The sequence below is a fragment of the Varroa destructor genome, unplaced genomic scaffold (genome assembly GCF_002443255.2).
Source record: "Varroa destructor unplaced genomic scaffold, Vdes_3.0 BEIS01000002.1, whole genome shotgun sequence".
NCBI classification, from domain to species: Eukaryota; Metazoa; Arthropoda; class Arachnida; order Mesostigmata; family Varroidae; genus Varroa; species Varroa destructor.
The window spans coordinates 52,446,149-52,472,291 of NW_019211455.1; the positions used below are offsets into that span (position 1 = coordinate 52,446,149).

The 26,143-nt window shown below is 41.1% G+C and overlaps 2 protein-coding genes across 7 annotated transcripts in view; one reads left to right on the forward strand and one right to left on the reverse strand.

Annotated features, from left to right (window-relative positions):
- LOC111245998 (cathepsin L-like peptidase) overlaps positions 1 to 9,427 on the reverse strand; it is a 24,349-nt gene extending 14,922 nt beyond the window's left edge. Inside the window, exon 1 of one of the 2 annotated variants that reach the window (XM_022795138.2) lies at positions 9,169 to 9,427. In XM_022795138.2, the coding sequence (XP_022650873.1) occupies positions 9,169 to 9,378 (210 nt within the window). In that variant the 5' untranslated portion in view covers positions 9,379 to 9,427. The other variant, XM_086980675.1, reaches the window with a different exon arrangement.
- The window catches only part of LOC111245995 (protein DOP1A), a 70,618-nt gene that overhangs the window by 33,142 nt on the left and 11,333 nt on the right, over positions 1 to 26,143 (forward strand). For 2 of the 5 annotated variants that reach the window (XM_022795131.2, XM_086980660.1), the window contains exons 2-10: positions 18,402 to 18,705; positions 19,217 to 19,601; positions 19,927 to 20,399; positions 21,791 to 22,092; positions 22,535 to 22,820; positions 23,168 to 23,475; positions 24,851 to 24,947; positions 25,251 to 25,443; positions 25,533 to 25,737. In XM_022795131.2, coding sequence (XP_022650866.1) covers positions 18,402 to 18,705; positions 19,217 to 19,601; positions 19,927 to 20,399; positions 21,791 to 22,092; positions 22,535 to 22,820; positions 23,168 to 23,475; positions 24,851 to 24,947; positions 25,251 to 25,443; positions 25,533 to 25,737 — 2,553 coding nt within the window. Of the gene's footprint in view, positions 1 to 1,041; positions 3,222 to 10,488; positions 11,483 to 16,546; positions 16,737 to 18,401; positions 18,706 to 19,216; positions 19,602 to 19,926; positions 20,400 to 21,790; positions 22,093 to 22,534; positions 22,821 to 23,167; positions 23,476 to 24,850; positions 24,948 to 25,250; positions 25,444 to 25,532; positions 25,738 to 26,143 lie in introns of those variants that run through there. The other 3 variants (XM_086980658.1, XM_086980657.1, XM_086980659.1) reach the window with 3 other exon arrangements.

The following is a 26,143-nucleotide window of genomic DNA, read 5'->3' on the forward strand; positions in this document are numbered from 1 at the left end:
TGATCAACATTCTGAGGCTGTTAGCGAGAGTTGAATTTGGCACGTAGACTTCGGGTAGCGGGATCATACTCACACTATTGGCCTAAACTGACAGAAAGCGTAAATATCCACGCTTAACATTTACAATGGCCGGTTGTTCTTTGTAAGGTTGAATCGGACGTCTATTTTAAACTAGTTGGAAGCAAACGCCTATCCGTCCAAAATAAAAAGAGCTAGCGTAGGTGTGTCGATGAGTCATCGTATAGGCACAAAATCAAAATACCTGTACCATTTTACACATGTCTACGTACAAATCTAACACCTGTGCGTTGGTAATGCACAGGTGGTAGACTTGAGAATGTGTACTTACATTATGTAAATGTGCTATCCTCTACGTTAACAGGGCAACTTAGGGTTCTAGGATGATTTGAGATGTACAGCAGTGAGTGCACAACCATCAATTTATTTTCCATGAAAATTAAATAATGTCCTGTTGCGCTCACGGCCACTTGTTTATTAAAAGCTCTGGTTCAAAATAGGTTTTTGCTTTTAAACTGCTAACTCGATAGTTGAGTTCGATCAGAGAATATTGAGCCTTGCATTGCCTGCCACCTAATAAAAGAAGAGGTTTTAGAGTATCATTTCGGTCATCGATATTTTTACGAATATTGCGGCCTATTGCTCGTAGACCGCTGTTAGCTCACCTACGATTAATGACAATATTTGAACTCGCAGTTCTTGAAATGTTTCCCTATCATATATGACATTAACCAAGTAAATACCGGCTTCGATCCGAGAAAGAGCTCACCTTATGTATGCTTCATCGCGTCTATAATTCAACCGAAATCAAAAAGAGAGACTTAACAACATTGTACTTGCACAAACGTTTTTTTTTTAAATAGACCGGTAAAATAAAAGGTAAAATAAAGGTCCCATTTCGGTCGATTTTGAAATTAACGAGAAAATTATTCATGATAAAGCGCATTAATGATACACTGTCCTTTCATAGTATATTATATTATATTGATTTCACAGTTATTTTTGTCATACATTTTTACTTTCATCTTTGCACCCCAAAGTTCCTCATAACGGTTTGCTTAAGGGGCTTCTAACCCAGAAAAATAAACAAGCCAGTCGACATAGCTTTATGTAGTCGAGAAAATTAAGTCGAACCTTCTTAACACCAGACGGGTATTTTACATGGAATATTTCCCACAGCTTTACAGATCTTTTTGCTCCTTTGTTCTCAGCGTATTTATCATCAGCCTACAGATTACCAACTGCGTCTACTTCTCTCCGACATGAAAATCATCAGACAGATGCACATATGTGAAGCATTGTTCGGCTGAAATGAGTTTATGTAAGTTACCGTACAATCTGTTTGATATACATTCATTAATCGTATCTTGCCGTATAAACATACTACGCTTAGTATCCCATCCAACAACATCTAATTATATTCAGGCCGGCTTCTCTATAGCAGTTTGAACATTTGTGCCAAAAACGATGAATTAAACAGAATGTAAATTGGTGTTATTTGTCATCGAATTGAAACTGACATACAGCTAAGCGATTTCTTATTGTTGCATTCTAATGCATTAGTTTGGCTCTTTTTATTTACCGAGATTTATTGTGTCTTGCGGGAGCCCTCAAAGCTCTACCCCGTGATATTCGATGCCACTGCCCACTTCAGCATGCAACTGAATTTGTCTAAAGTCGATTTCTCATTATCTCTCCTTATCTCGTAGTTCGTTATCTGTTTCTCTTATGAGAAATCGGTCGTTTTCCAACAATTCTACACTTAAGAACGACATAGGGCCTAGTCCGGACAGCTAATCACCTCACCAAAGCAGTTTGAATTTTGCCGCGCATCACGGTCACCGCTTCTCCATCCATCTCTTTCCTACACCCCGAACTGTCAGAGAGACGTGTTGTTGCTAATCGGTCCGGCGGCTCTATACAGCCGCAAGTTGCAGCTGAAAAGAGAAGTGATTCGCATATCGAAGTTGTGCTGTATCTGTATTTATCTGGCCGATTTGTCTATGCTGTTCTGTGCTGTGCCCTCGCTGCTGCTGCTGCTGCTGCTGGTTTTTGGGCCAGTCGTCGACCTGCGGTGCATGAACTGCCTATAAGCAGCCAGCTCAAAAGAACAAAACGCCTGCCTAACGTGTTTGTCTATGTGTCTCTTCTAATAGAAGCAGCAGCTGCAGCAGCTGTATCGAACAGTGAGTAGTGGTGAGTGAGCTGTGGCACTAGTAGCTCTCGCAGAGCCTGCCTGCCTGCCTGCCCCGGCCAGCGATTGCTGGCGGCTAGACGTCTGTGCATCCGTCTGTCTGTCGGCCTGCCTGCCTGCCTGCCTGCTTGCCCTCCCGGGTAGCAGAACTCTCGACTGTGGTCGTCGTACTAATGTAGGTCCTGTGTTCATTGTATACCCCTGTTGGATTGTACAAGGAATAGCGTGACTTGACTGACTGCTCTTTTCGTTGCGTTCGCGACTAGTGGCGATTGCTCAGTTCAGTGGTACCGACGGTGGACCATCAGACCAATGGTTGTCCGTTGATCGTGTTACCGGCACGATTATTTCTTTACTAAACTTTGGTTGTCTCTCTGGTCGCCATCCGTTGGCCTGTTTGTCACTGTTAGCAATACAATCAGCAGCAGCAGCAGCTGAAACGGGATTTTGCTGTTACTGCTGCTACTTGGACGTGAACTCCATGGCTATGACATTTTGAACGATGTTGTCTTTTGCTAATTGCCAGTCTTTTCGTTGCTAATCGAGTTCGTAGCTTACAATTCAACGTGTCGTAATAGTAAAAATAATAGAAATATAACGAAGGAATCTATATGGGTGACGTAAATTTACTGTGACTGCCGCCGATGGTCTGGATAACAGCAACGACGGAACCAACGGCAACAACTTAAGTACCGACGGTCATCGTGTCGCCGCTCACTGAAGCGGTAGAAAGTGGACATGTCGCACTGATTAAGTTGCTGGCGGTGAAGGCCATATTTGGTTAACAACAAGTTCAACAAACAGGTCGATAAAATCAAAAGGTCAACGAGAGCTAAAGCAGGTCTAACAGTTTATGAGTGTTCTTGAGAATATTGTGTGTGCATGTGCTCGTGTGTAAGCCGGCGTGCGAAAAAGTGTGCATTTCTGTCCCGTATCTACTATCTGTTTCGTGGAAATAATCCCCGAGAGACAGTCGACTTAATGTGCGCCCCACCGCTGCTTTCCTGAGGTAAGAGAGGTGATGTTTAACAAAAACAAGTAATTGCAAACACTGTTTTGTGTATCGTTAACCCCGCACCGTACGTGACTCATGGTCAAGTCACCTTTAATCGAAAAAAAGCATCGATTCAATTGCATCAATTAACTCAAAATACCTCACCATAACCGCATAGTCACATATCGATAAATAATCTAATTTTTCTTGTTTATGTCGGCGTTCGTCTGATATTTTCAGCCGACGTATAGAAATGCATACAGACACAACAGCGACGCTCAAATTAACAGAATTTTTAAGGATTCCATCTATCCATTCAGTTCAAATCAGCTGTCGGTTGACTGGAATTTACTGTGGTAAAAATACAGCTATTTAATCAACACTCTCAGTATACAACTTAATACGTTGACTTTTTTTTGGTAACAAAGAACTCAGCATCGTAGTGCAGCTTCAGAAGATCGAAGTCCGATTGTGTCGAAATGGTAGGAAGTGCAAGATTCAATCTTGTCTTGTATTGCTTTCCGTGGTGAAGCACGCGTCTACATATGACTTGGTTTTTCATTTGTAATATTACATGGATATATATAAAGTTGACATTATCTGCTGCCATTGACATTAATCGGAACGGATCGGTACCCTGTCGCCAACCAGCTTACCTTTGTTTAAAAACAATAGTTCATTTCAGAGATATATTGGAACATCAACGCCAAACTGAAGCTTCGGTACTGAATAAATAGGTGTTAAATGTTTCTAGTAGCCTAGATTGGAGGACGCTGAGCAGATTGGCGGTGATTTTAGCTATCGACTATTTTGACTCTATGCTACTCGATGCTCGAAGCCACTGCATTGGAGACGTCCATTGGAGAAGAAACGTAAGATTACCATTAATTTTTCCGCTTTCTTCTATTGATAGCAAACCGAGCCATTGTATCATTTCCGCTACGTGCCTTTGCCGGTATCCATATGTGCTGCCTTGTCTATCGCAAGTACAGGGGAAGTCAGCATTGTCCAACATCGTTAGAACAGACTCGTTTCGTTTCGAAAGTAGATAACGGAATGGCAAGCCCAGTTGTCGACGTATTCACACGTCTATGGGTAAGCGCGTGTGCGTGATGACTACAGTGGTGATATTGGGCAATCTTTGTTGAACCGGGCGGGAAAACGTCAGCCAAAAAAGAAAAAGAATAAAGAGAAGATTTTGAGGGCTGTCGTACCGACATGCGGTTGAGGCAACACCAGCAGCATATGTTTACTACGTCGCATACTATGATGCTGAGTCTCCGTGTTGCTGCCGTGTAGTGACTCCTGATTACTGGAAGGTCATGTCAAAATGAAGAGGGAAGTACCAGCTGCAGAGTTTACCTTGGCCGCTTAATTTTTACCATTCTTCGCGGGGTGTCTGCAGATGATCTTCTTTTGATCGCCTGCCGTAGCTGGTACTGACGCACTTCTGCGTGTTAACAACAAGTTGCACCAGAAGTTGCTACCGACACAGCTTCGGCGACGTCCCGCAAAGCGATGCAGCCGCTGCGCGTTTCCTTTGCAACTCCATGACTCTGCATCGAATAAACCTCAACAATGAGGTGTCTCCTACGCGCAGTCAAGGAATTATATCGTGCGCTTTGAATACGTCGTCACCATTAAATAGTTTTAACACAATATACCACCACAGCAACTGTCATCGGCGAAATAAAAAAAAATCGGCGAGAGCCACGGGTTTCGAACATGCTGCGATCGATAAACGGAGTTCTTGATGGACTCCTTCGGTGGAATATTCATTGACGTTATATACGCATAGTTATTGTGAAATATTTTGCTATATTAGTCGGTTTCGCCGCTGCGGCTGCTTATAATGTGACTGAGGCCCCTTGTAATCGATATATTATAAGCGACGCAGGCATCCATAACGTTCTGGGTAACAAATAATAATTGCGGTGACAATGTTATATTATTCAGCATAAGCCTCATATGAGCAGACATTTGTTTCAGCATTATTGCCTTAAACATAGTATTACAAACATTTGTCGTTCGCTCTTTGGACACGTAGGTGTGTCCACCTGCACACTTGGTCACTGAACTGAGTCACCTTAAAAACGAAGAGGTAAATTTGCCTATAGATTGATTAGGATATTCCACTACAGGGAGCTCTAACCTGGAACTATCGGCGCACTCAACCGTTCAGTAGGGACAATAACAACGGCATAAACAATGATAGTTGCTTTGTTTTAACGCAGTGATAACTAATGGTCGACGTCGGCTGGCATTTCAAGTAGAGCTATTGTTGTTGCTATTGTGGTTGCTGTTACTGTTGCTCTAAGTGGGGAAAAAGGGATTCGATCAAGTGAAAACAGTTCACTCTCTTGCTATCTGTTTTCCTGAACCTGTTTATTGCTGCGGATTGTTTCTTGTATCCGCTAACGCTGCCGACAACGGAACTTCGTTACATGAATAAGGAGGTCAAGCCAAACCGCCGACCATTGCCAACGCGAAAAAGCATCAATTCCGTGGAATGCTGAAGTCGAGTGCAAACTTAACTGCAAAAAAGAACAGGAACTTTTTTTAACTAATTTACTAAATTAGTAAAATATAGTAACATGAAAATAATAATTAATATAATAATGTTACGAAACAATAGAGATATATAAGAGCAGGCAGTCCGCTACGTTTGGAATGACCTGCTGTCATTTATTTTTTGGTCCACTTTATGGTCCATTATGTTTGGTCCGCTTGGAAGATGCACTGCGGTATACGCCATACGCAATACGAGTAAGAAATAAATTCTGTGTAGTTTGGGATAGAGAGGCAGCTACATATTGTGCGCGCCTAGGTGAGGACAGGGTATCGTGCAATTAGTCAACCGATCAAAAAACATTAAACAAACGTAACACAAAAACACACTTGGAAATTACATACTTGTGAATGCTGTAAAAGAGATTTGTGCTTTTAGAGACTACAAGATATCTTAGTGACTTTAAAGAAAGAAGGTTATTCTGCTCTGATTTATCTTAATTTAGGGTGCCAATGCCTTTTGACTCTCGGTGATTTAAACGCAAATCGTAAATGTTGTCCTCATTGTTGTTATGGGTCGATGAGGTCCATCCATCAGTGATGAATTTTAAAAAAGCCGCTGGTAACATAGAATCTATCGAAATCGACTGAAGTCACATATGTGTATAGAACAGCTCTGGTTACGAATGGCAGCTGACTGTTCGTAAACACTTGTTTCCTCTGTACTCGACACGGAAAATACTATGCATAGAACCTAGAAGTGTTTCAGCAGATTTGACAGAGAAGGTTGGCCCGTAGAAATACCATCCATAAATAGGTCGCTAGGTGCACAATCGTTTGCTGAGCAGAAGCAAACCTGGAACAGCTGCCTGTACACATGGTCACAGTTTATATTATGCAGAATTGAACTTTGATTCTGTGCCACATGTAGCTAGCAACCATAGAGAAAACTATACGTGATCTTAGTATTACCTGCTTTTGGAGATCAGTTTCGTGAGAACTGTGCCCCTCGAAGTCGGGTGTCATTTCCATGAGGTATTACATGATAGATAAAGTAAACAAATGCATATCTCACCAGTTATATCCCTGCGACTTCTGTGGGCTCTAAACTTTAGCCAAATTCATTCCAATAGAATAATATGTTCGCTAATGCTATCAAATCCTGTCAATTAGGCCGATCAACTGGTTGTATGACTGACTTAATTTTCTCTAGTCGTTTCGAGCAATAATTTCCGTTGCTCTATAACCCAGATCTACCGGGATTTCTCACCGCAATACAGTTGGCTAGTCTGTTGCCAAATCTGTTAGCTAATTGTACCCCATGGCTCAGTCCATGACAGTATATTCTTTCGAACGCGTTCCACATGCAGCATTCGTAGCCCGTACTGCGAAATGTGTGGTCTGTGGTCAAAATCTATTTCACTTGTATATAGGTCGACGCTCATCTTCGGCACAAACACCTTCTGCAAGTGACAATGTGCCTATCGAAAATTTTCACGTGAATTCCCAAAAAAGCTGAGTGATGAATGTGCGGTATGTTGTAGATCTAAAACCTTGGAAATAATGCAAAATCAAAAAACAAAAAAAAAAAACAATGAAAACGAACACACTACAATAGGTGCACGACTGACACGGGCGAAATTTTTGTTTTTTGGAAAGCGACTGAAACGTACGTCATCAGAACCTCCAACGACGATTCATAATTATCCTTGACATACCAGCAGCGCGCTTGCCATAGTCTATTGATAAATTACCCCATTGTCGTGTTTTGCTTGTGGGAATTCAGGCCTTTCAGTCAGGATAGTCCGTTACAAATTGGCAACATAAATGCAATTAAACGCATTGACGAACAGTCGATAAAACAGTTCTAATTATTATTCACTTAAACGTCAGTTTAGATAGATCTTACAACTGGTAAAAGCCCTAAGCTGTTCACCCCTTCACACTACTTGCTGCATTTCTAATATGAACTGTTACCTGCACGCTTTCTATTGCGTGGCCGTTCGCTTATCGTCGTGGCCATGTAAAAAGAAATCTTCAGTACACATCGTGCTACTTGTCGGCCCTATTAAATACAACTCAATTAGAAATATAGCGCTATAACACATGTCGTTGTACCCAGTATGGGCATTCATACTAGCACTAGGCGTGCACGTAAATTTTGATGAATGTGTGCCGCGAAGTCTAATAAGAACACCTCACGAAAGTTTACGTAAATCCTTATCAGATCCGCGAAGATAAAAATCTTCGCGGATTTTTATTTTTTTTTAATTTTTTTTTATTTTTTTTTAATTTTTTTATTTTTTTTTTTAGGATTTTAAGTCCCAACTAAAGGCCGCTCAAGCATACGTTCAATATCGAATGACTTGACCCAACGGAAATACCCTTTTCGTAGAATATTTTCGCGTAATATTATTTACACCAGGCGTCGTACCCTCGTGATGCTTCTCATTAGATGGTAATTTCGAAAGTAGTAGAATGTTAGCTTGTGTCGATTGCTTAACATTTTTTACACTTTCTGCGTTACCAAAATAAGTCCTCTCTCCTTAAAATGGCATGAGGCTAATTACAAAACTATATAATAGCAAAATCTAGATATACATAATAACACCGCGTATCTTAAATCCACTCCATGTCCACTTCAATCCATGAAATGTCTATTCATACTTGTAGAGCTCGCTTGCAAACATCGTAATAACTAGAATGAGCTAATGTCATTAATCCTGTCACAGGTTAGTCATAGATCTATATTTTTTTATCTATATATTTTTTGTAAGCGACAGTTGTTTATTATGCAAACCATGAAGACCTGATGCAGACTTACCGGCTTAATTAATTAGAGGAGACTAACTTGTTCTAGAAATCCTTGTTGAATGAGGAATGTATCACGGTTGCGAACCCCCGGCCGGAATCCCTATCTCTATGCAGCGTTGAAGATTAGCCGATACAGTTTCCTTATGTCTATTTCATGCGATGCTCTATTTACTGCTCGAGATATCTTTGGTCCTTTGAAGCAGGACTTCGTAGAAGGTTGTCAAACAGTAACGAAAACGGGCTTCCGCGACGTTCACTATTTTATAACGCCTTGTTGTTTTTGCTGTCGGACACGCTCGTGAATCTAAGGGTGCGGTTGTTATCCCACATCCCACAACGATAGCGTTCGTTGTAATAGCACATACCCAGTCGTTACCTACCGCGTATCGGTTTTAATGCTGAGACAGTTGGTAACAGCCTTGGTGGTCACGTAACTGTCGCGACCGGCGCCATTTTAGACTAGCTCGACATGTGCTAACGTTTCACTCCCACGTCCTGATTTCGCCGCAATCACTATTCCCTACGTAAATAGCTGCCAAAACCACTTGTTATTTTTCAGCAGGTTTTAGCAGGTGCAAATCGATAGGCCAAATAGCCATAGGTAGACTGGCTAAACAGGCACACAAATAGAAAAACTCACCAACTGCTCAAAGCTGACTGTCAGGGCGTCCACGCGGAGTTGGCTCCAGCACGATTTGATCGATCTAGAATCTGCCTCAAGGGACAGGCTTACATGCTGTGGATAATAACACACCGAATATAAGCGGAGCAGAGGACGAACGGCCGAATCAGCATTCACATAATGTGTACAACGGCGTTGGTATACCTTGAACAGAACTGAAACGCTCATCAGCGAACAGCAGCAGGGGCAGCTTTCAAAGCTAGCTTTTATTCATCTCAGCCCCCTTACGGGACAGATCAATTGGATGTCCATCTCTGTCCTCTAACGAGGTTATGCGTTGAAGCATTTTTTCGTCACCTTTTACGTAGTTTCGGCAACAGTAGTTTCGCAGCGGCAGAGGCCTGCGCTGTTGCTGCCGAGGTACTTGGCGGTAGTTGGTCATCATTGAGAGGAGGAGGGCAAAAACAGTTGCAGCAGAAGAACAACAACACGAATTCTAGCGTAGCCTAAAGTGGCGGATAGAGCTCTTATAAGTTTGCTAATGGTAGCTCGGGTAGTTATCGTCGAGAGTAGCGATCCAGCTGGAGGGGCATTAGTGGCGCCGGGTGCGGCGTTCCGTCCGGAGGGGGAAAAAGCCGAGTATATCGCTCTCGATTCGGTGTCATTGACGATCACTGTTACCACGACGGTCAACGTAATCGCTGCGAGTTCGTGCAACGGGGTTCCTTGAGTTCTTGATACTAGCCAACCCACGACTAACGCGTAAAGGTATCACTTGTTGCTGATCCCAGTTGCTGATACTGCTGACGTTTCTAGGACGAACTCAATACTCTTTTTATGCTATGACGTCCCTGACCTTCGGACGCATGGCGGGTGTGCGTGGATATTCTAATAATGAGATTGCAGGAGCAGCGGCGTGCCGCGATCGTTGCAACAACTGCCATTGAAGATTGCCGTGCACTGCTTTAGGCTCTCGTAGGGGTGCTGTCGTCGTTTAGGGTCACCAAACTGTCAGCCAATTACCACTCACTACGCTAACATAGTCCACAGAGAATTTGCGATAGAGCAATTCTTAATCGCCGTCACCTTTTCATTAAATCTATACCTCTTCCCCGCATCGGGTACGTGAGGCAGGTCTGTGACCGTCAATTTACAACGGCTAATTCTAATTTGACTGCTGCCGCCGCCGCCGCGGCCACCACCACGAGAACGCAACAAGAACGGACGAGAAACGCTAGGAAATTAAAGTGTTAAAAGCGAGAACGGCGGCAGTTGCAGCGGCAACACAAAAAACAGCAAAACGACAAGGCTGAGACGATTGATTAGACTGAACGCTATAAGCTGTGTCATGTACGTGTACTAGCGTGAAGTGGCGTATAGAGTAGGTGTTTGAAACGACAGGAAATGGAAAGGCTTGATAGGAGACAGTGGTCACCCCCAATGAAGGTGTTCATATCCAGGTCTCGTCGTCCTCGCGATGGTTGTGCGCGCTAGGGGAAAGGGTGATTGAGCCAGTTGACTGTCGCGGCGATGACGACAGCGGTAGTTGCTGCTGCCGCGACCAATTTGTTGGCCTGTTTGCCCGTCGTATTTGGCTGTAATGTTTTTTCTCTCTGTATTCTCTTCCGTGAACGATGCATCGATGGGGCAATCTGTGCGACCATGTGTTCTGTGTATGTACCAGGTGCGAGGCGATGCCGCGCTCCTGCTACTGCGTACTCACTGCTGGCATTGTTAGAGGGGGCTAAGTGATTGTTGTATTTAATATTGTTGCGTTCGTGGTGGATACTACACGACTCGGCTGGGACGGGTAGTGGGCAGCACGTGCCACCAGATGCATGAGCTAAGATGGTGGCGATACGGCATCGGTAGAAATTACTGCTGCTGCCAACATTGGTGCTGTATTTGATTCTAGTAAGCTTTTCTCATCAACAGAAATTCATTTTAGCAAGAACTGCACTTTTATCTTTGCGTGTTAATTAGTACCCAGGAAGCAAAGGTATCAATGCGATTGTACCGCCGGTAGTGGCTTTGTTATGTTCACTGATCCCTAGGAGAGAAGCACCGGAAGCAAGATCAGTTCAGTTGTAATGTTTCAAGACGTTACCTTGTATCGTTCGAGTGTAGAAGTTGAGCTTGAATACAGTGGCAGCCACTTGCGAAAGTATTCGCGTTTTTGCCTGTAACTTCATTTATCATTGAAAAGTTGGTGGTGTTCATTCTTGTTCATGTTAGAAAAGTGAGTTTATGGATGATAGTTACAGCAAGGTATGAGTTCCGTTGAAAATCGTCGGGCCTTAGGAAGAATGTCGTCGAGAAGAACAAGAAATAGGTTAGTACCATATTATAACGGGATTGACATAATTGATTTCAGCAAAAAAATGCCGATAATTAACAATACAACGAATTGATTAGAGGATGAAACATTACAAATTACTAGCGGTTCTATAAAGGTTCATCCGCTTCTGTGTGTCGGATACCGATAGTAGGTTTTTCTAATTCTGTTCGTTAGCTCACAAGTCATCACCTGACGTCTCAACGCGTCAAAATATGCAAGATTGCGCTAAATAAAGTTCGTATCATTTCTGAGGTGAGGTACTTAACGAATGATTCTTGTTTAATTACCTGCGACCAATTAGTTTTCGTATCTCAGCGATAGAACATAATGGGCTGACTCTCCATTGCGTTCCAGAAAGGTGGTTCTGTTTTCATTAAAAGTCAGGGGCTGCGGTGGAGCGATTCTTAATGATGTTATTGCGAAACTAACTGAACCAATTCGTCTGATAGATCAGCCTATGCAACGCTGCTGTTGCGGTCATGTTTTCTAAAATAAGTTTTTAGAATCTTTATTCTAAAGAACTAACGGTTCAGCCCGTATAGTGTACGAATAACCACCTATACTTGTTATTTATACCACAAAATAGGCAATGTTTTAGATATATGTAGAAATGTATGAATCACCAGCAGTCCAACCTCCGCCTCCCGTTATTTACATCACGCACAACTGTCGATATTAGGCTTGATTTCAATCCTAAGCTTAATCATAAATCTCTTGGTTAGCTGACACACATAAGGCTCAGCTGATTTGACAACAATACCATTATCGAAGTCGTCTCGTTGCGCGCCTTTTTCATTCGTTACATTGCTTTGTAATGCACAGGGTGATGTAGCCATGGAACGAGCACCAGCTGGTTCATCATCGCAGCATTGGAAAGGGCTGCCTTACGCTATCAGCATTATTAGAACAGAAATGTAATACATCGCTGGCGAACGTGGCAGCCTGACTAAACAGGTTTTTGCGCTATTCTTTTTTCTTTGGAAGGCGTTAAGCACGTGAGTGCTTCACTCACACCGTTCTCGACTTGACGACATTTTCCCATTCAAGTGGTCTGACTACACACCCAGTAAAAACTCATTCGGTATTGCTTTTGAACAAATAAATACACAACATACAAGGATTAACGTGGGAAACGAAAACGCTGACTCTGACTCATCCGATGGCTATTGGACTCACTACCTTTTGCTTATCTTTTAGAAAAATTTATAGCGTTCTATATATATAGATATATATACTTGGCCTTATGATGAACGATAAAACATTTTTATTGATTGACATAATGCAATAGTGCTTGTTAAGTTACAAAAAAGTGTTGTATATTAAGAAGAATAATTCCGATTGTGAACAACTAGTAGCTTAGAAGCAAGACGCGGTACCATAGAGGCACAAAATTGTACTCTTATTTCTGAGATTAGATCTTATAACGTTCAGGGCAGTACCCTATGTTACCTGGATAAAAATTACTTTTTATTTTCGTCAGTAATAATGATAGTAATGAACTAATTATTAATAACCTTTTACTGGTTTGCCAATGTATCTGGGTTTTAGTTAGTCTTAGGAAACGCAATGCGTATCTCGAGATGCGGAACTCGATCAAAGAATTTGGGCTCTTTTTTTTGCCAGTAATAACGGAGGAGACGTTCGGTGTTTTTAAAGGTTGAAATAGTATTCAACAGATCTATGATTTTGCTTGTTGTCCAATGAATATGTTTAATAGTTTAGAGCGAACATTTCGTCAAATATGGCCAGTATATATTAAGAAAAAACGTAGTGTTGCTTGGTTGTTTTCGTAAAACTTATCTCCCACTTTTATGCTCACGAGAGATGACAACTAACTTTGAGAGAATTTTCAAACATTGTTGCCGACTAGCAAGCCGGTACTTAAGGGAGTCAAAACAACAGCGACTGATCGAATCGGCACTGTCGAGATCTTCGTGACTTATAGTGAAGTGATAAATCACTTCGTGTTTCAACTTGCTAAAAACGAGACCAAAAATGTGACGAGCGGGTCTTGAATTGACCAGGTTCTCTGGTGGTTACTTGTTTGGCAGGTCTTTGCCAAATGCATATGGCCTAAAGCCACAAAGCTGTGTAGAAATGCCATCAGTTGTCTCGTTGACGACAGTTGGTTTCCTTGAACCTTTATCTTACAACCGCAAAAATCCTCGTCGCCTTATCGATCGAGTTCGTAGCTCTTTGTTGTTCCATAGAGTATCCCTGGTATAACCCATCTTAAAAAAAATTTCACGTCTTTAAGAGGTTGAAGTGTTTGCGCTAGATAGGAAGCTTCCAGAGCGCCCATTAAGTCAAGGCTAATAAGTCAAATGTCAAAACATAACGAGCAAATAGCAGTCGTAGAGAAACCGATTAAGTTAGCATGGCTAGAGCTTACATTTGTGGCGGCTGAAGGAAGCTTTTACCGAGAAAATACCGCATGGGTTTCACTGTAGGAACAAAACCTACTACGAGGTAAAGCATATGATGCCAAAGTGTGCATTTATTCTACGTCCGTCGAAAATCATGCATTCAGCAGAATAATAGAATGGGGTATAAGGATTCAGCCATAACACTGCAACCGATATTGTCTGGAAAAGGATAGGAGATCTTTTGAGGTTGTTTTGTATAGGCGGAGTCATCCAACGATCTGTGCAGATATGATATATTACATAAATATTACATAAATGCGTAGCATAAAGGCGTTACGGGAGTTTTCTTATAATCACATTATTAGGAGCACATAAGCAGTTTAACCTGTTTAGTTAGTTCCTTTTATATTATAAAGGCAGATGTCGGAATTGATGGTCTCACAAAATTAATAGTCTACATGTGGACGAAACCCATGATATACTGAGCTCCAGCTTCTCATACTCTTTTTCACAGGTTTGGTTCTTTTGTTTCCAGTTGGGGTGTACAGCGTTATTATTCATGGCACTATGCTGTTGCTCTAAAAATCTAGAATACGTCATTCCACGAGGTCTCAATTTCGATAACCCGGTAACCTTATAATTATGACTATGTTGTCGAGATTTCGAAGTAAGTAACTTGTGGGACTATTGTGTCCTGAAAATGGTAAACGACAGAGAGCATAAGTTGAAAATGACGAAAAAGCCATTTTTGCTCTGTGAGTTAGCATTCTATCGTGCAGTAGGAATGGTTTACCTCTATTCACTAATTTTGGCTACGTAATGCGGATCATCATCCTCTCCAATTGTTGATACACTTCAACGCACCGTAATCGACGAACAACTGTCTATAGATACCCGGGCAAACTGTGCGCCTGCGAGCGAGTTCGATAAATACAGACCACCGAGACATATATGGCGTTCAAATTTCCAAGTCGATTTCTGAGATGATAATAGAGGCCAGCAAAAAGTGTAAATAAACGAAAAAAAGAAAGCATTTTGCCCAATGTGACCAATTTATGACCATTTGTGCATTTAAAGTTCTAATTTTACGAAATTATTCATGTTTTCGAGTATATCACTATTTCCATAAGCCGAGAAAGACGTAGCATTCGGTATCCTCAAAAACAAACGTTGTTCGTCCTTTCTGCACTACCGAGCCTGTATTATAGCTTACAGTCCTTCGAGCACTTGTTATTATGGCAGCGGACAATCTAGATCAAGCCAATGATGACTATTTACCTCTTCAGTCGTTCTGAGATATTCGAATGGGCTGAAAACTGTTTCGCTGTTATCCTTTACAACGAAAGCTTGTTATAGCATTTTACAAATACCACTGACGTTTGGATGTCACCAAATGAAAGAAGGTCCTCGCTTAGACGTTTTGGGTCTCCACCCATATTCCGACGATTTTAGCCAGTTGCATTTGAAAGCAAAGATATCAAGCACAAAAACTTAATAAATTAAGAAGGAACAAGTATCGCTTTCACAGACTCAATATATATGTGCAAAATTTTCTCTGAGTTGATGCGGTATTTTTCATAGAATTACGTAGTTCCTGTCGCTTTGTCCCAAAACTTTTTGTCCCAAAACGCTTTGTCCTATTGGTTTGATCAGAATGATTTATTCACACAATTATAAAAATATCGATAAAGGGACTGTGGCTGGGCTCAACATACTCGTGCTGTACATTTAAATCTCATGTGGACGCATGAGGATCAAACCATTCCATCCAATTCAATAAAAAAAAATCATAAAAGCCTTTCAACTCAAGCTATCAAGTGCTCCTGTAGATAGACTTTTATCTAGCATTTTGATTACATGATTAATGGCTTAGTAATTCATTGCGCTACTATGGGATCGGTTGCTGACATCGATAGACTGCGGCGGTTATCGCGTTTTCCAAGTATTTTAAACACCTAGCAGCGAAAAATGGAACGCGTTTCATAGCAACGTAATAAATTTTGCGGATCTTGTTATTGTTATGCCGCATAGGTTCCGGGTCCAGCAGAACAGCTTATTTATTTAAAAATTTTGCATATATCTAGTATTTAATGCGCGGCACCGATGGGAGTATATTAAATAAACGGGTCACTTTTCTGTACGAGAGCAAACGAAAAATAATTGTGTTGCTAATATAGTAACAGTCGACTGGACGGCACAATGACGTTCACCCTTATACCAGCAGTCAGTGATGCACTGGTTTGCCTCACGTGTGGCAAATGACGCCACCTTTTTTGTCCTTCAGATATATTCATAGGTTTCCGTCGGCCGTTGCCAGCATAGTTTTTCCTTTTCAATTATTCAGCTATTGTCCGCTTTGGACAAGTTCCAAGTAAGGCGAAGCCAGAGTAGCGGGTTCGGTTGTGTGCGTTCTTTTTTTCCAATGGCTGGTGAAAATTGTGTAGCTAGAGGTCTGTCGAAACATACGCTGTTGCAGGTAACAGAACTTTGTCTATTTCCCTATTCATACTGCTTGACTTAAAATTTTCACATGGGAAACTCGCATATCAAAGTTGTTGAGCTCATAACGATTGAAATGATAGATTAGAAATTACATTCCATTACGTGCGATCCACCCTCGCTTTGGTGAAGAGGATTACTTAGCTGACATATATATATATACACATTTCTAGGCATTGTTTTAAATTTCCATTGTACTATCTACGTATGTGAGTACTGAGGTGTGTTAGCCTCAGCCAGCTGTTGACTACTGCTCAAAACAGAATTTGTGCAAGTATGCCGTATCTCGGCATTTTTAAAGAGATGCGAACAATACGTGGTTCTGTATTGGATTCATAGCATCACGTCAGAAGGAGCGTTTCAGCTTCGGGTTCTGCTTTAAGGTGGGTCCCACTAAGAATTGGAAGAGGACACAGGTTTCTGGCCAGTCATTTTTATCGCGTACAAGAGAAGTGGTCGTTTCAATGCAGACACTTTTTGCTCTGTGATTATTTAGGAAGATTAAGCAGGGTATTGTCCCTCTAACTTACCTGATCGTTGCGAATGATAAACCTGCGAGTTTCTATAAGATAAATTAGCACAACGTAACCAAATGCAGAAGTAGAAAAAGATCACCATGTGAAAGTTTTTTTTCTAGAAAAGAACTGTTATAAACAGTCTACTTCAATGGAACAATTTTTTAGGTGATAACTGATAAGAACGAGGAGTTGTACGACAATGTCATAGTATCTAAGTGTGATCCAAGTATCAATCGCAATGTTAACGTTCTGCTTTTGACATCGTCGAAACTACTGCTTTCGTAGTGCGGTTCTCGTAAACATGTGACTCATGCTTTGTTTTATTACCTGTCGTATATACAATAGAAAACAGCGCATTGCAGATTGGGCTGAATCGTTATATACAATGAGATATTATATCGAATGTATAATCTATCATTTCCAAATAAAGATCCATTATGTTTTCGTTTGATTCTCAACAAACTTAATGTTTACACCGTTGCTCTAATGTCTGCGCATCTAACAAAATGACAAAGACGATATATGATAGACGACAGAGAGAAATATTTTGATTTGATAAGCGTAGTTGTCCCACGGGGAATGCCGCTAGATATCCCTCGAAATCATGTATTTATCTGGAAGAAATGTATGGTTGACCTTCTCTGAATGAATTCATATTTCACAATGAAACAGGTCCGTGTCGTACTAGAAGCCGTTGGAAGTTGAAGTCTTCAGGTGAAGCAGGGAATAGGCAAAATAAGTAATCAAATAAGTGGCTTACTTGGCGTCTTTATAAGATACCTTGAACCACCAATATGAGGCACAATGCGATTAAGGGAACAAGTTCAAATTAGTTAGAAGTCATAAGTATTTTCATGGCGTTTCAACATGTGGTGGGATGCCAGTTTCACGTATTAAAACTTAATAACAATAAAAACGGGTTTAAATATTGTTGAAATTGAAGGTGAAGTATTTACAAACGGAACGAGTTGCAGCGAGTAACTGTTGTACATATTTGTAGCTTTGTGTGTGTTTAACGACAGAGGAACTTTAGTTAAAAACATTCGCATTAGATTCTAAAGCTGAGGTCATTATCCCATTGCAGTTCCGGCGTCAGGTTGGCTCCATAAAATGTCGATTACCAATTTGACTTTGTTAAAGCAGAAAGCGTAGTAATGATTTTGATTAGATGCAAGTGTTCGTGATTTTATTTCGGTACTTTTGATCGACTCAAGGTTGTTGCCCTTAAGTGCTTTATAATATCCGGAAACTCACTAATCAGGTCTCGATTATCGAATTAATTCTCAGCTGATAAAAAAAGATTTTAAAATTACCAATCGTTTCTGCGCTAGAAATAAGAGCCATGTCATATGGCACATTAGCATTTTTGTTCAATTGAATAATCTAGAAGTATTAGAAAAATTATTAATACAAAATTTTCAATATTTCGATGTCGAAGGCGCACTATTCAAAATGACGACAAACAAGTACAACTAATCGTCACAATTACTTACGTTTACTTCATTCCCCTTTTTCATTGCTATCACATAGGCAAGTGAGCGGTCCAGGTGGCGGGACCGCCGCTGGAAGTGGCGCGTCCTTAGGTGCTGGAGGAAGTATCGCGGGAGGTGGTGCAGGTAGTGCCGCTGCCGAGATGAGTGCGTCGGGCCTAGCAGGGGGCGCCGGTGGTCCCACGGGGCCTAGCTCCCTGTCGGCGATGCAGGCCGAGGAGGCCGAACTTTTACAAGACACAAAATACAAAAGCTACATCGGTCAGGTCGACAAAGCGCTTAAGTGCTTCGAGACTACGTCTGAATGGCAAGACCTCATCTCCTCGTTAAGTAAACTCAACAAGGTACTCTACAACGGCTTGCGTTGTGTTCACACATTTGTATCATAAATTATCTATGATATGGGGGATTTACGAGGCATTTTTTAGATGTACCTTTTGAAAACGACCAGGTGTGATAATAGAACCTATCCACAATAAGAGTTCTAACGAATTTAAATTCGAAAAGACAATTATTAGGGAATAACTATTGCTTTTTAGTCTATTTTAACTTTCTTTACATTCTCTACTTGTCATGAACTGAACGCTTTTATGATATAACACATCAGCTTACGCTAGATGCGGCGATCTGTCTCAGCAGCGCCTGCAACACGGGGCTGTGATGGCTATTAACCAGCATACACATTACATTTAATGGCGTCAAACGCATTTTACTAATGTCGAAAATGCATGCATACACAAGCGCGAGTTTTATCTATTGAAGCGATAGTTCTAGTTTTTGTTCAAATAAAAATGGCATTCCTAGCTCTTATCATGTTCAACACTTCGTTGCCTACCCACGTCATTTCTACATCAGCTATTGCAGACGAACACGAAATATCCCGTCATACCGAAGCGGATCATTATTGGCAAACGATTGGCACAGTGTATGCATCCTGTCCTGCCATTTGGGGTGCATCTCAAGGCTCTCGAGACGTACGACATCATCTTTCGCTGTATTGGCCGTGAACGACTAGCACACGACCTCTTTATTTATTCCGCTGGTTTATTCCCACTTCTCGGCCATGCAGCAATGAATGTGAAGCCTCTTCTGCTCAAACTCTATGAAGATCACTTTATACCATTGGGAGAAAAACTACGGCCGGGATTAAACGGTTTTTTAGTCGGAGTATTACCGGGCATGGAAGAAGGCGGAGAATTCTTCGATCGCGTTAACGTTCTTCTTGTCAATGTTGCTAAAGGTATAGGACCTCTTATCTTTTGAGAATCTCACTAACGACAATAATACAGTAGATCAATGTCTAACACTACCAAGTTATCGAAGCGTGTATATATGATATAGCTAAAGAATTAAAGTGAAATATTTTTATTTCACTTATTTCTTATTTTTAAGATTAAAAAAAAGTTCGATTGTTATTTAACCGAATGTTAGACGATTACTCTTCGTGGATTTAGTCTATGCGTACAGCTGTTTCATTATTTTTATTTAGAGAAAAACAAAATCTAGCTCTTAACATAACCGAACTAGATCAGCTCATGTACTCTTGACCAATGACCTTCAAACAGGGGTGGGCATGCAGTACTTCTACGGTTGCCTGTGGAAATGCGTGCTCTGCAATCCTGCCATCCGTCTGCCTGCGGTGACCTTCGTTGTGTCGAAATTCGACAGAAACTTGTCGATGGAAGAACAGATGGAATTTCTCGGCACTGACCGAGATTGTATGGTGGAGGCGGTTTGCTCGTCACTGCAGGATACATCCATTCTGGTGCAGCGTAACACCCTTGATTTTATTCTCGGTGGTTTCCCTCTCGATAAATGCGTTCTTGAGCAGAAGGATCGCATTCGGCTATGCACGTCGTCGCTCGTCGTACTGCTTCGAAGAGATATGGGCCTTAATCGGCGTCTGTATCAGTGGATATTTGGGCTTCAAGCAATGTCTACCCACACCGATCTGAACGACAATCAGAAGGCGACCATGGACTACTTTAAACAACATTCGGCGCCCATCGTTCTTGAAGCACTAAGAAATCTTTTTAGCGTAAGTGTAACATATCCAAAGACATTTGAACGCTAATTCATGTTTTGGTGTTTTGTTGTTGTCGTAAGAAGTCGATCATATTTTATAGAATGCCAGCCCCACTGTATTTATTGAGTTGTCGAAAATGTATTGACCATTTTTTTTTACTTAAGTGACTTTGCGACGGTAATGAGCTGCTTGGGTCAGTTTTGGTGCCATTTGAAAGTTGACATTTTGCAGTAGATGGGCTAAAATTGTGGCAATGCATTTATTCAAATTCAAGATCCTAAAGCGCCCTAAAGGTAAATGACATTCTCACAGAATTCACTGTTTATCATAATTTTACAACGATAGAGGGAAAGCTGCTGCCCGGGCGTTCAAAAATTAATGGTGTTTGTGGTTAAAATGCAGTATAGGCAGTAATGGTTTAAAGAATGCATTTATTCTACAAGCTTTGACGTGAAACAAATTCCAATCTGTCTCAATGGTCGACCAATTACGAAAAATGAACAAAACAAATACATGTGTTCGCTCAGGAACTAAACATTCAGCACCAAAAAGTTTCAAACTATGTGACAAAAACTAGTTACAAAATGTAAATTAACGCAAAAGAATGTACCTAGTCATATTTCCATTTGTGGAAATTTTCAGAAAGGCGGTGAACTCTTTGTAAAGCAATCAGTCATGGGGATTAAAAATAGATAGTGTATACTAATATGCAAATAAAAAAGAAGATAAAAATAGATGTGTTCGACAATCCTTAGCAAAGTTCAGACTGGTCGAAGGAGGCGATGGTAGAAAGAAATCGTGTATTATTTGTTGCTGCCGCCTGACAAAAAGGTTGACTTGGATCCCTGTTGTCAACAAAAAATAAAATTTCAACAAATTGGTAAAACAAGCGACCAGAACTAATAAACAAAAAAGCGTCGTCTTCTACCATTAAAATATATAAAATATTCTAGACCATATACAGTTTAGCTATCTGACAAAAAAAACTGAGTCAGCTTACTTAGGCTGGAAATTTGAGTTATCCTTCATGTAGTCCGGATCTCGCCCCAATCTATAACATTCTGTCACGCGCTTCGATCTCTGCAGAATTTCCTCAATGGTATTAATTTTAATGCAGAAATGCAAAAATCACTTGTTACAAATTTCGCCCAGAAAGCACAGATGATCTACAGTGATGGCATTATAGAGTAATCCGAGAGATGACTTAATATCATCAGTTAAAACTGCGTATACTTAGCTTAGCGTTCGTTTAAATATAAAAGCATTTGATTCAATTTCGGCTTAAAGCAGTCGATGCTTTTCGATAACCCTATTACAACAATGTGATTCTGCTACTGTTTTTTCGTCCGTCCTGTTCTAGTAATAACTTCCCGAATTTCCGCTTTTGCATAATCTGATTTCAGTACTCACCAGCCGCGTTCTCGTTAGGCTTTCCGATGACATTTTCTGTTCTATCGCCATACCGCGTTTTAACGGCTCTTATGGATCGCAACGAAATAAGTGCTTTTATCCTTGACGATATCTTAATCGATGTGTTCCGTTCACTCTACCTTGAATGTCATACGGCGAGAAAGTTAAGAGAGGACCATGACCTGCGCAAATCAAAAGGCCACCACCGAAAAGTGGCTAAACACACGTCCGAGGTTGACATCATCAAGGCAGCCAATCTTTTCTTCTGCAACCTCGAGCAAAAGTACCTCTGGGGGTAAGGAAAAATAAGTGTTATTTGATCATAGCCACCTCAGTCAGCATTACTAAAGGCGACTGCAATAATATTTTCTTCCATTTATGTGGTCTATCTTAACTTTGTGGTTGCTAGCTTCATTTTTCATGTTTTTCTTTTCGAATAATGTGCAGACGAAAATCTAGTGAGCTGTGAAACTCTTGTAGCTAGATCCCTAACTCACTTAGACATCAAGCCCAGAGTTCTGTACCTGTCTGAGAAAGTACAAATACCTTGCACTGTGTTCACTGGTTAACCATTTGTTTCAGCAGCATTAAACCTGGCCACGTTTAGCATTGTCACAAGAACGGCAATCTTAGATATGTCAATCCCACACTGCGAACAAACTTTTTCCATTACAATATTGAGTTAATGTTTCGTTTGTTTGTGTTTTTTGTTTTCATCTTATTTTACTAATTCACAGCTACTTAGCAAAGGAATTCAAAATGGCGTGTGACCACTGTCATATGCCCGACCAAAAAAGCCCCGTAGGGGCTGTCGGCTCCGGACGACCACTTCTCCTCGAGGTGTGCCGTCTCCTTGAGTTTCTACTCGAGGTAGCTACCCTAGACTCTTATAAGGAAGCTCCCTGCGAATATCTTCCTACATTACTCCATGACGTAAGTCAGGCACTAGTAGTTTCCTGTGAACGGTTATCGATGCCGCAGCTTCTCGCCGCACTTAAGCTATGCTCGAGGATATTACAAAAGGTTAGCAAACTCACTAATCTATTCGCATTTAAACGATTCGGCCCTGGTTGTGAACTGATAATTTTACCAGACCCACCTTCATCGTTTGTCTGCCGATATGTCGCTGCTCAGCTTGATGCTTCGATTCGACACAACAACTTCTGGAAGGATTTCCGTGATTATCTATTTTTGCTTTTCATGTTTTTTCGTAAAATTTAGTTTTGAATCAGAGCATCACGTCTTGTACGTATCAGCTTTCTCCAAGTACTCGCAACCGAGAGGCGTCACCTGAAAATAGTGTCGTTGTAACCTTTTTTCTGAATTCGTTCCTTCCTTTTGTATAAATGTGTTGTGAATTTCTGGCGTAGGTTCAACCGCCTGATCTGATTCTGGAAGAGGGTCTTGCGGAGTCGCCGCCCCAGTCTCCGACGCCAACTCCTCAAAATCCCAATCCGGTGACTGCGTCAGGCGTTGCTGGACACCGGCCGACGCATTCACGCAATGCGTCAAACTGTTCGATCGAGACTATCAAATCAGCCAAAAGCCTTACCCAGGAAGAGATCGAGCGTTCAACAACACTACCCTCGATGATCAGCAGCTGTATCGAGACATTCCAACAGTTATTCTTAAAATTTGTCGAGCTAAAAGTGCTCGCAAACCCTCAGGAGGTTGCCAAGTGAGTGCCAACAAGTTCAGGGCAAGACGAAGGGTGGAGAAATTAAATGCTGATGGGTAACGTGTTGAACTCAAATCAAGCAAGCAATTCGTTTTCAATCGAATGTGTGCTCTCAGCTTGCTTTCCGTTAGTTCTATTAAATATCTAATTAGCTGATTAAAAGCCTGATATTGAGAAATGCATGCCAGTTCTCTATTCCAGTAGTTAAATCTCTGCTTGAAAATTACCATTGTTATATGCCTTTTCATGATGAAGCTTCTCTGACATTCTGAGCCTTCCTAATCAGCCATTCACCCGATACGGTTTGGCGACGTGTTTTCAGATACCATATTGTGAAGCCTCCTCTGGAGAGTGGACTAATAATAGTAATGCCAAAAGCAATAACAATGCCAACGGATAAAATGTTATCTGTTCAATTTGTTGTCGGCGTGGGGCTAACTTGTTGCAATGTTGTTGTTCAACTACATATCTGAAATTTTCGCACAAATACGCGAAATTACCATAATGGATGGGCATAAGTTATTCGATTGGGAGAGTTGAGTGAAATAGACGAAGCACATGTTACATGTGTGAATTGAGCTGAACTACATCAACGTGTATCAACGCGAATAATCATTATAATGTTAAATATGATACTGATACACAGTGTGACGTACGACGGAGGCAGAAGATATTATCTTCAAATACAATGGCACTTGTTTAGCTGTGTATACATATTCGTTATACGCTTTTGCTAATTCTCGTCTCAGAGCTATTTAACGTGGCGCCGCTTTCTGTCCGTGACAAACATATTTGGTGTATCCCACATGGAAGAACAAAAGAGTTCGAAAGCACGTGCGATCATGCAACGACTCATGGATTTCAGACATCTGTACATTATAATCTGATATTTACAGTTTAGAGATGCACTTTTTAACGCGTGGTCACCACTGCTGAACTGCTTAATTCAGAGTTCAGATATCTATTTCGGTTAGCTAATGCAGGCATAAGAGCTAAAGGAAAATTATTATACTTATGCACATATATATTATCGTTATGTTTCAACCTTTAAGCATCACAATTACGTATATTAATCAAAGCTGAGCCAGTTTACTTTGTGCTTTTCGTGTCGTCTGCATCCAGCATATTACTGACAGGCCAATATCGTCGAATGATTGATGGTCTAATTTTTTTGGCTTTTTTTTTGGTAGGAAATTCTATTGTACTCTATGCGATTTCTGTTTTTGCTAAACTTTCTCGTGAGATGCAGCGCTCATCTTCGTTTTATAGTTGAATGTTTATTGTGCACTATTACGTTGTTGTGGTTGCCGTGACGTGCGAGCCAGTTAATTGTCTAGCTATCGCAGTTGCTTGATAGAGACGTATGTACTTACAGTCTTTTCCACGGAGCCCTTTGCCAACGGCAGCTCGACTCTAGGGACCGCGAAATGGACCTATCGAGGTTGCTCGAGAAGTGTCTACAGCAAGACGAGGTAAGTGATTTACGTAGAAAACTGGGCATTTGATCACAGAGACAGATTGCCATATATGGTTACCGTATTTAAGAACAGAAGATGTAATTTAGCCTTCATTGAAATAATTGTTTTTATACAAGGAAACGGCTTGGCGTTTTAAATCATACGGGTTGTGTGTGGGAGTCAGCTATATAGTGTAATACTCAACAGCAGTACAAAACCCGAAACTTAATATGTTTGTAGCGTGAAGCTCTTTTCAATATCTAAAATGGAGGACTGTCTATGCTTAAATTCAATTTACTATTGTATCGCACATTTCAGGTTTATCAGATTCCAGTGGGCAATGTGGTGGGTTCGTCGGCTACGGAGTTTCCCGGCATCGTCTTGAAACTTCGCCAACAATGGGGCGAAGAGACTTTTGAAACCCTATGTAGCCTAATCGTTGAGCTAAGTAGCTTCCCTGTCAGCCTCGGATCCAATTCAAAACAAGTCCTGGAATGCAAGGGTTCTATCTGTAAGTAAAGGTTTTCACCATTTTTGTTTGTTGTATTGACCTAGCTTAGAGTTGTATGTTTTTCTCACAACGACTTCTTGCATTTTCAGGTGACGGCTTTCCCAAGTGGCTTTCGCATATGCTGATGTTGTCTTGCTTCGCTGAAGACGCAGATTGCCTCTTGTGGACTCTGTCGATGATACTGGAGCTTATCAACCTGAGTCGGACGACTGTGCTCTCGTTAATGAGTGAGGCTCGTGGGAAGGGAGTTCACTCCATGGTGATCTTGCCAATGATCCATCCACTTGAGCTTAGGTAAACACCTTTCCATGTGCAATAGACTCTAACGGACAGCAGGGCAAGTTTGTATTTTTTGAACATTAAAAAGCTAAATCAATCTAACTTTGGAGCATGCATGGATCCTTCGATAAATTCTACTACTGTTACTATTATAAAAGCGTAAATGAAATGGTCCGATTCGATAGCGTCTCAGGTTCTTATAATGATATTTTCTTAATCCTTTTGACGCCCTCAATTATCTAATAACGCGCGCCAAAAACACAACTTTCACAACAGCAGTACGAGAGTTGTTGAAAAAAAGCAATTAGGTTTAGCTTTTCGTGGAAAATGGGAGTCAATTGACTGGATGCTGGTACCGCAAAAACCATAAAAGCGTCATTTGTTCAGCAAACTAAAAAATACAGTTCTATTCAGCTAACGA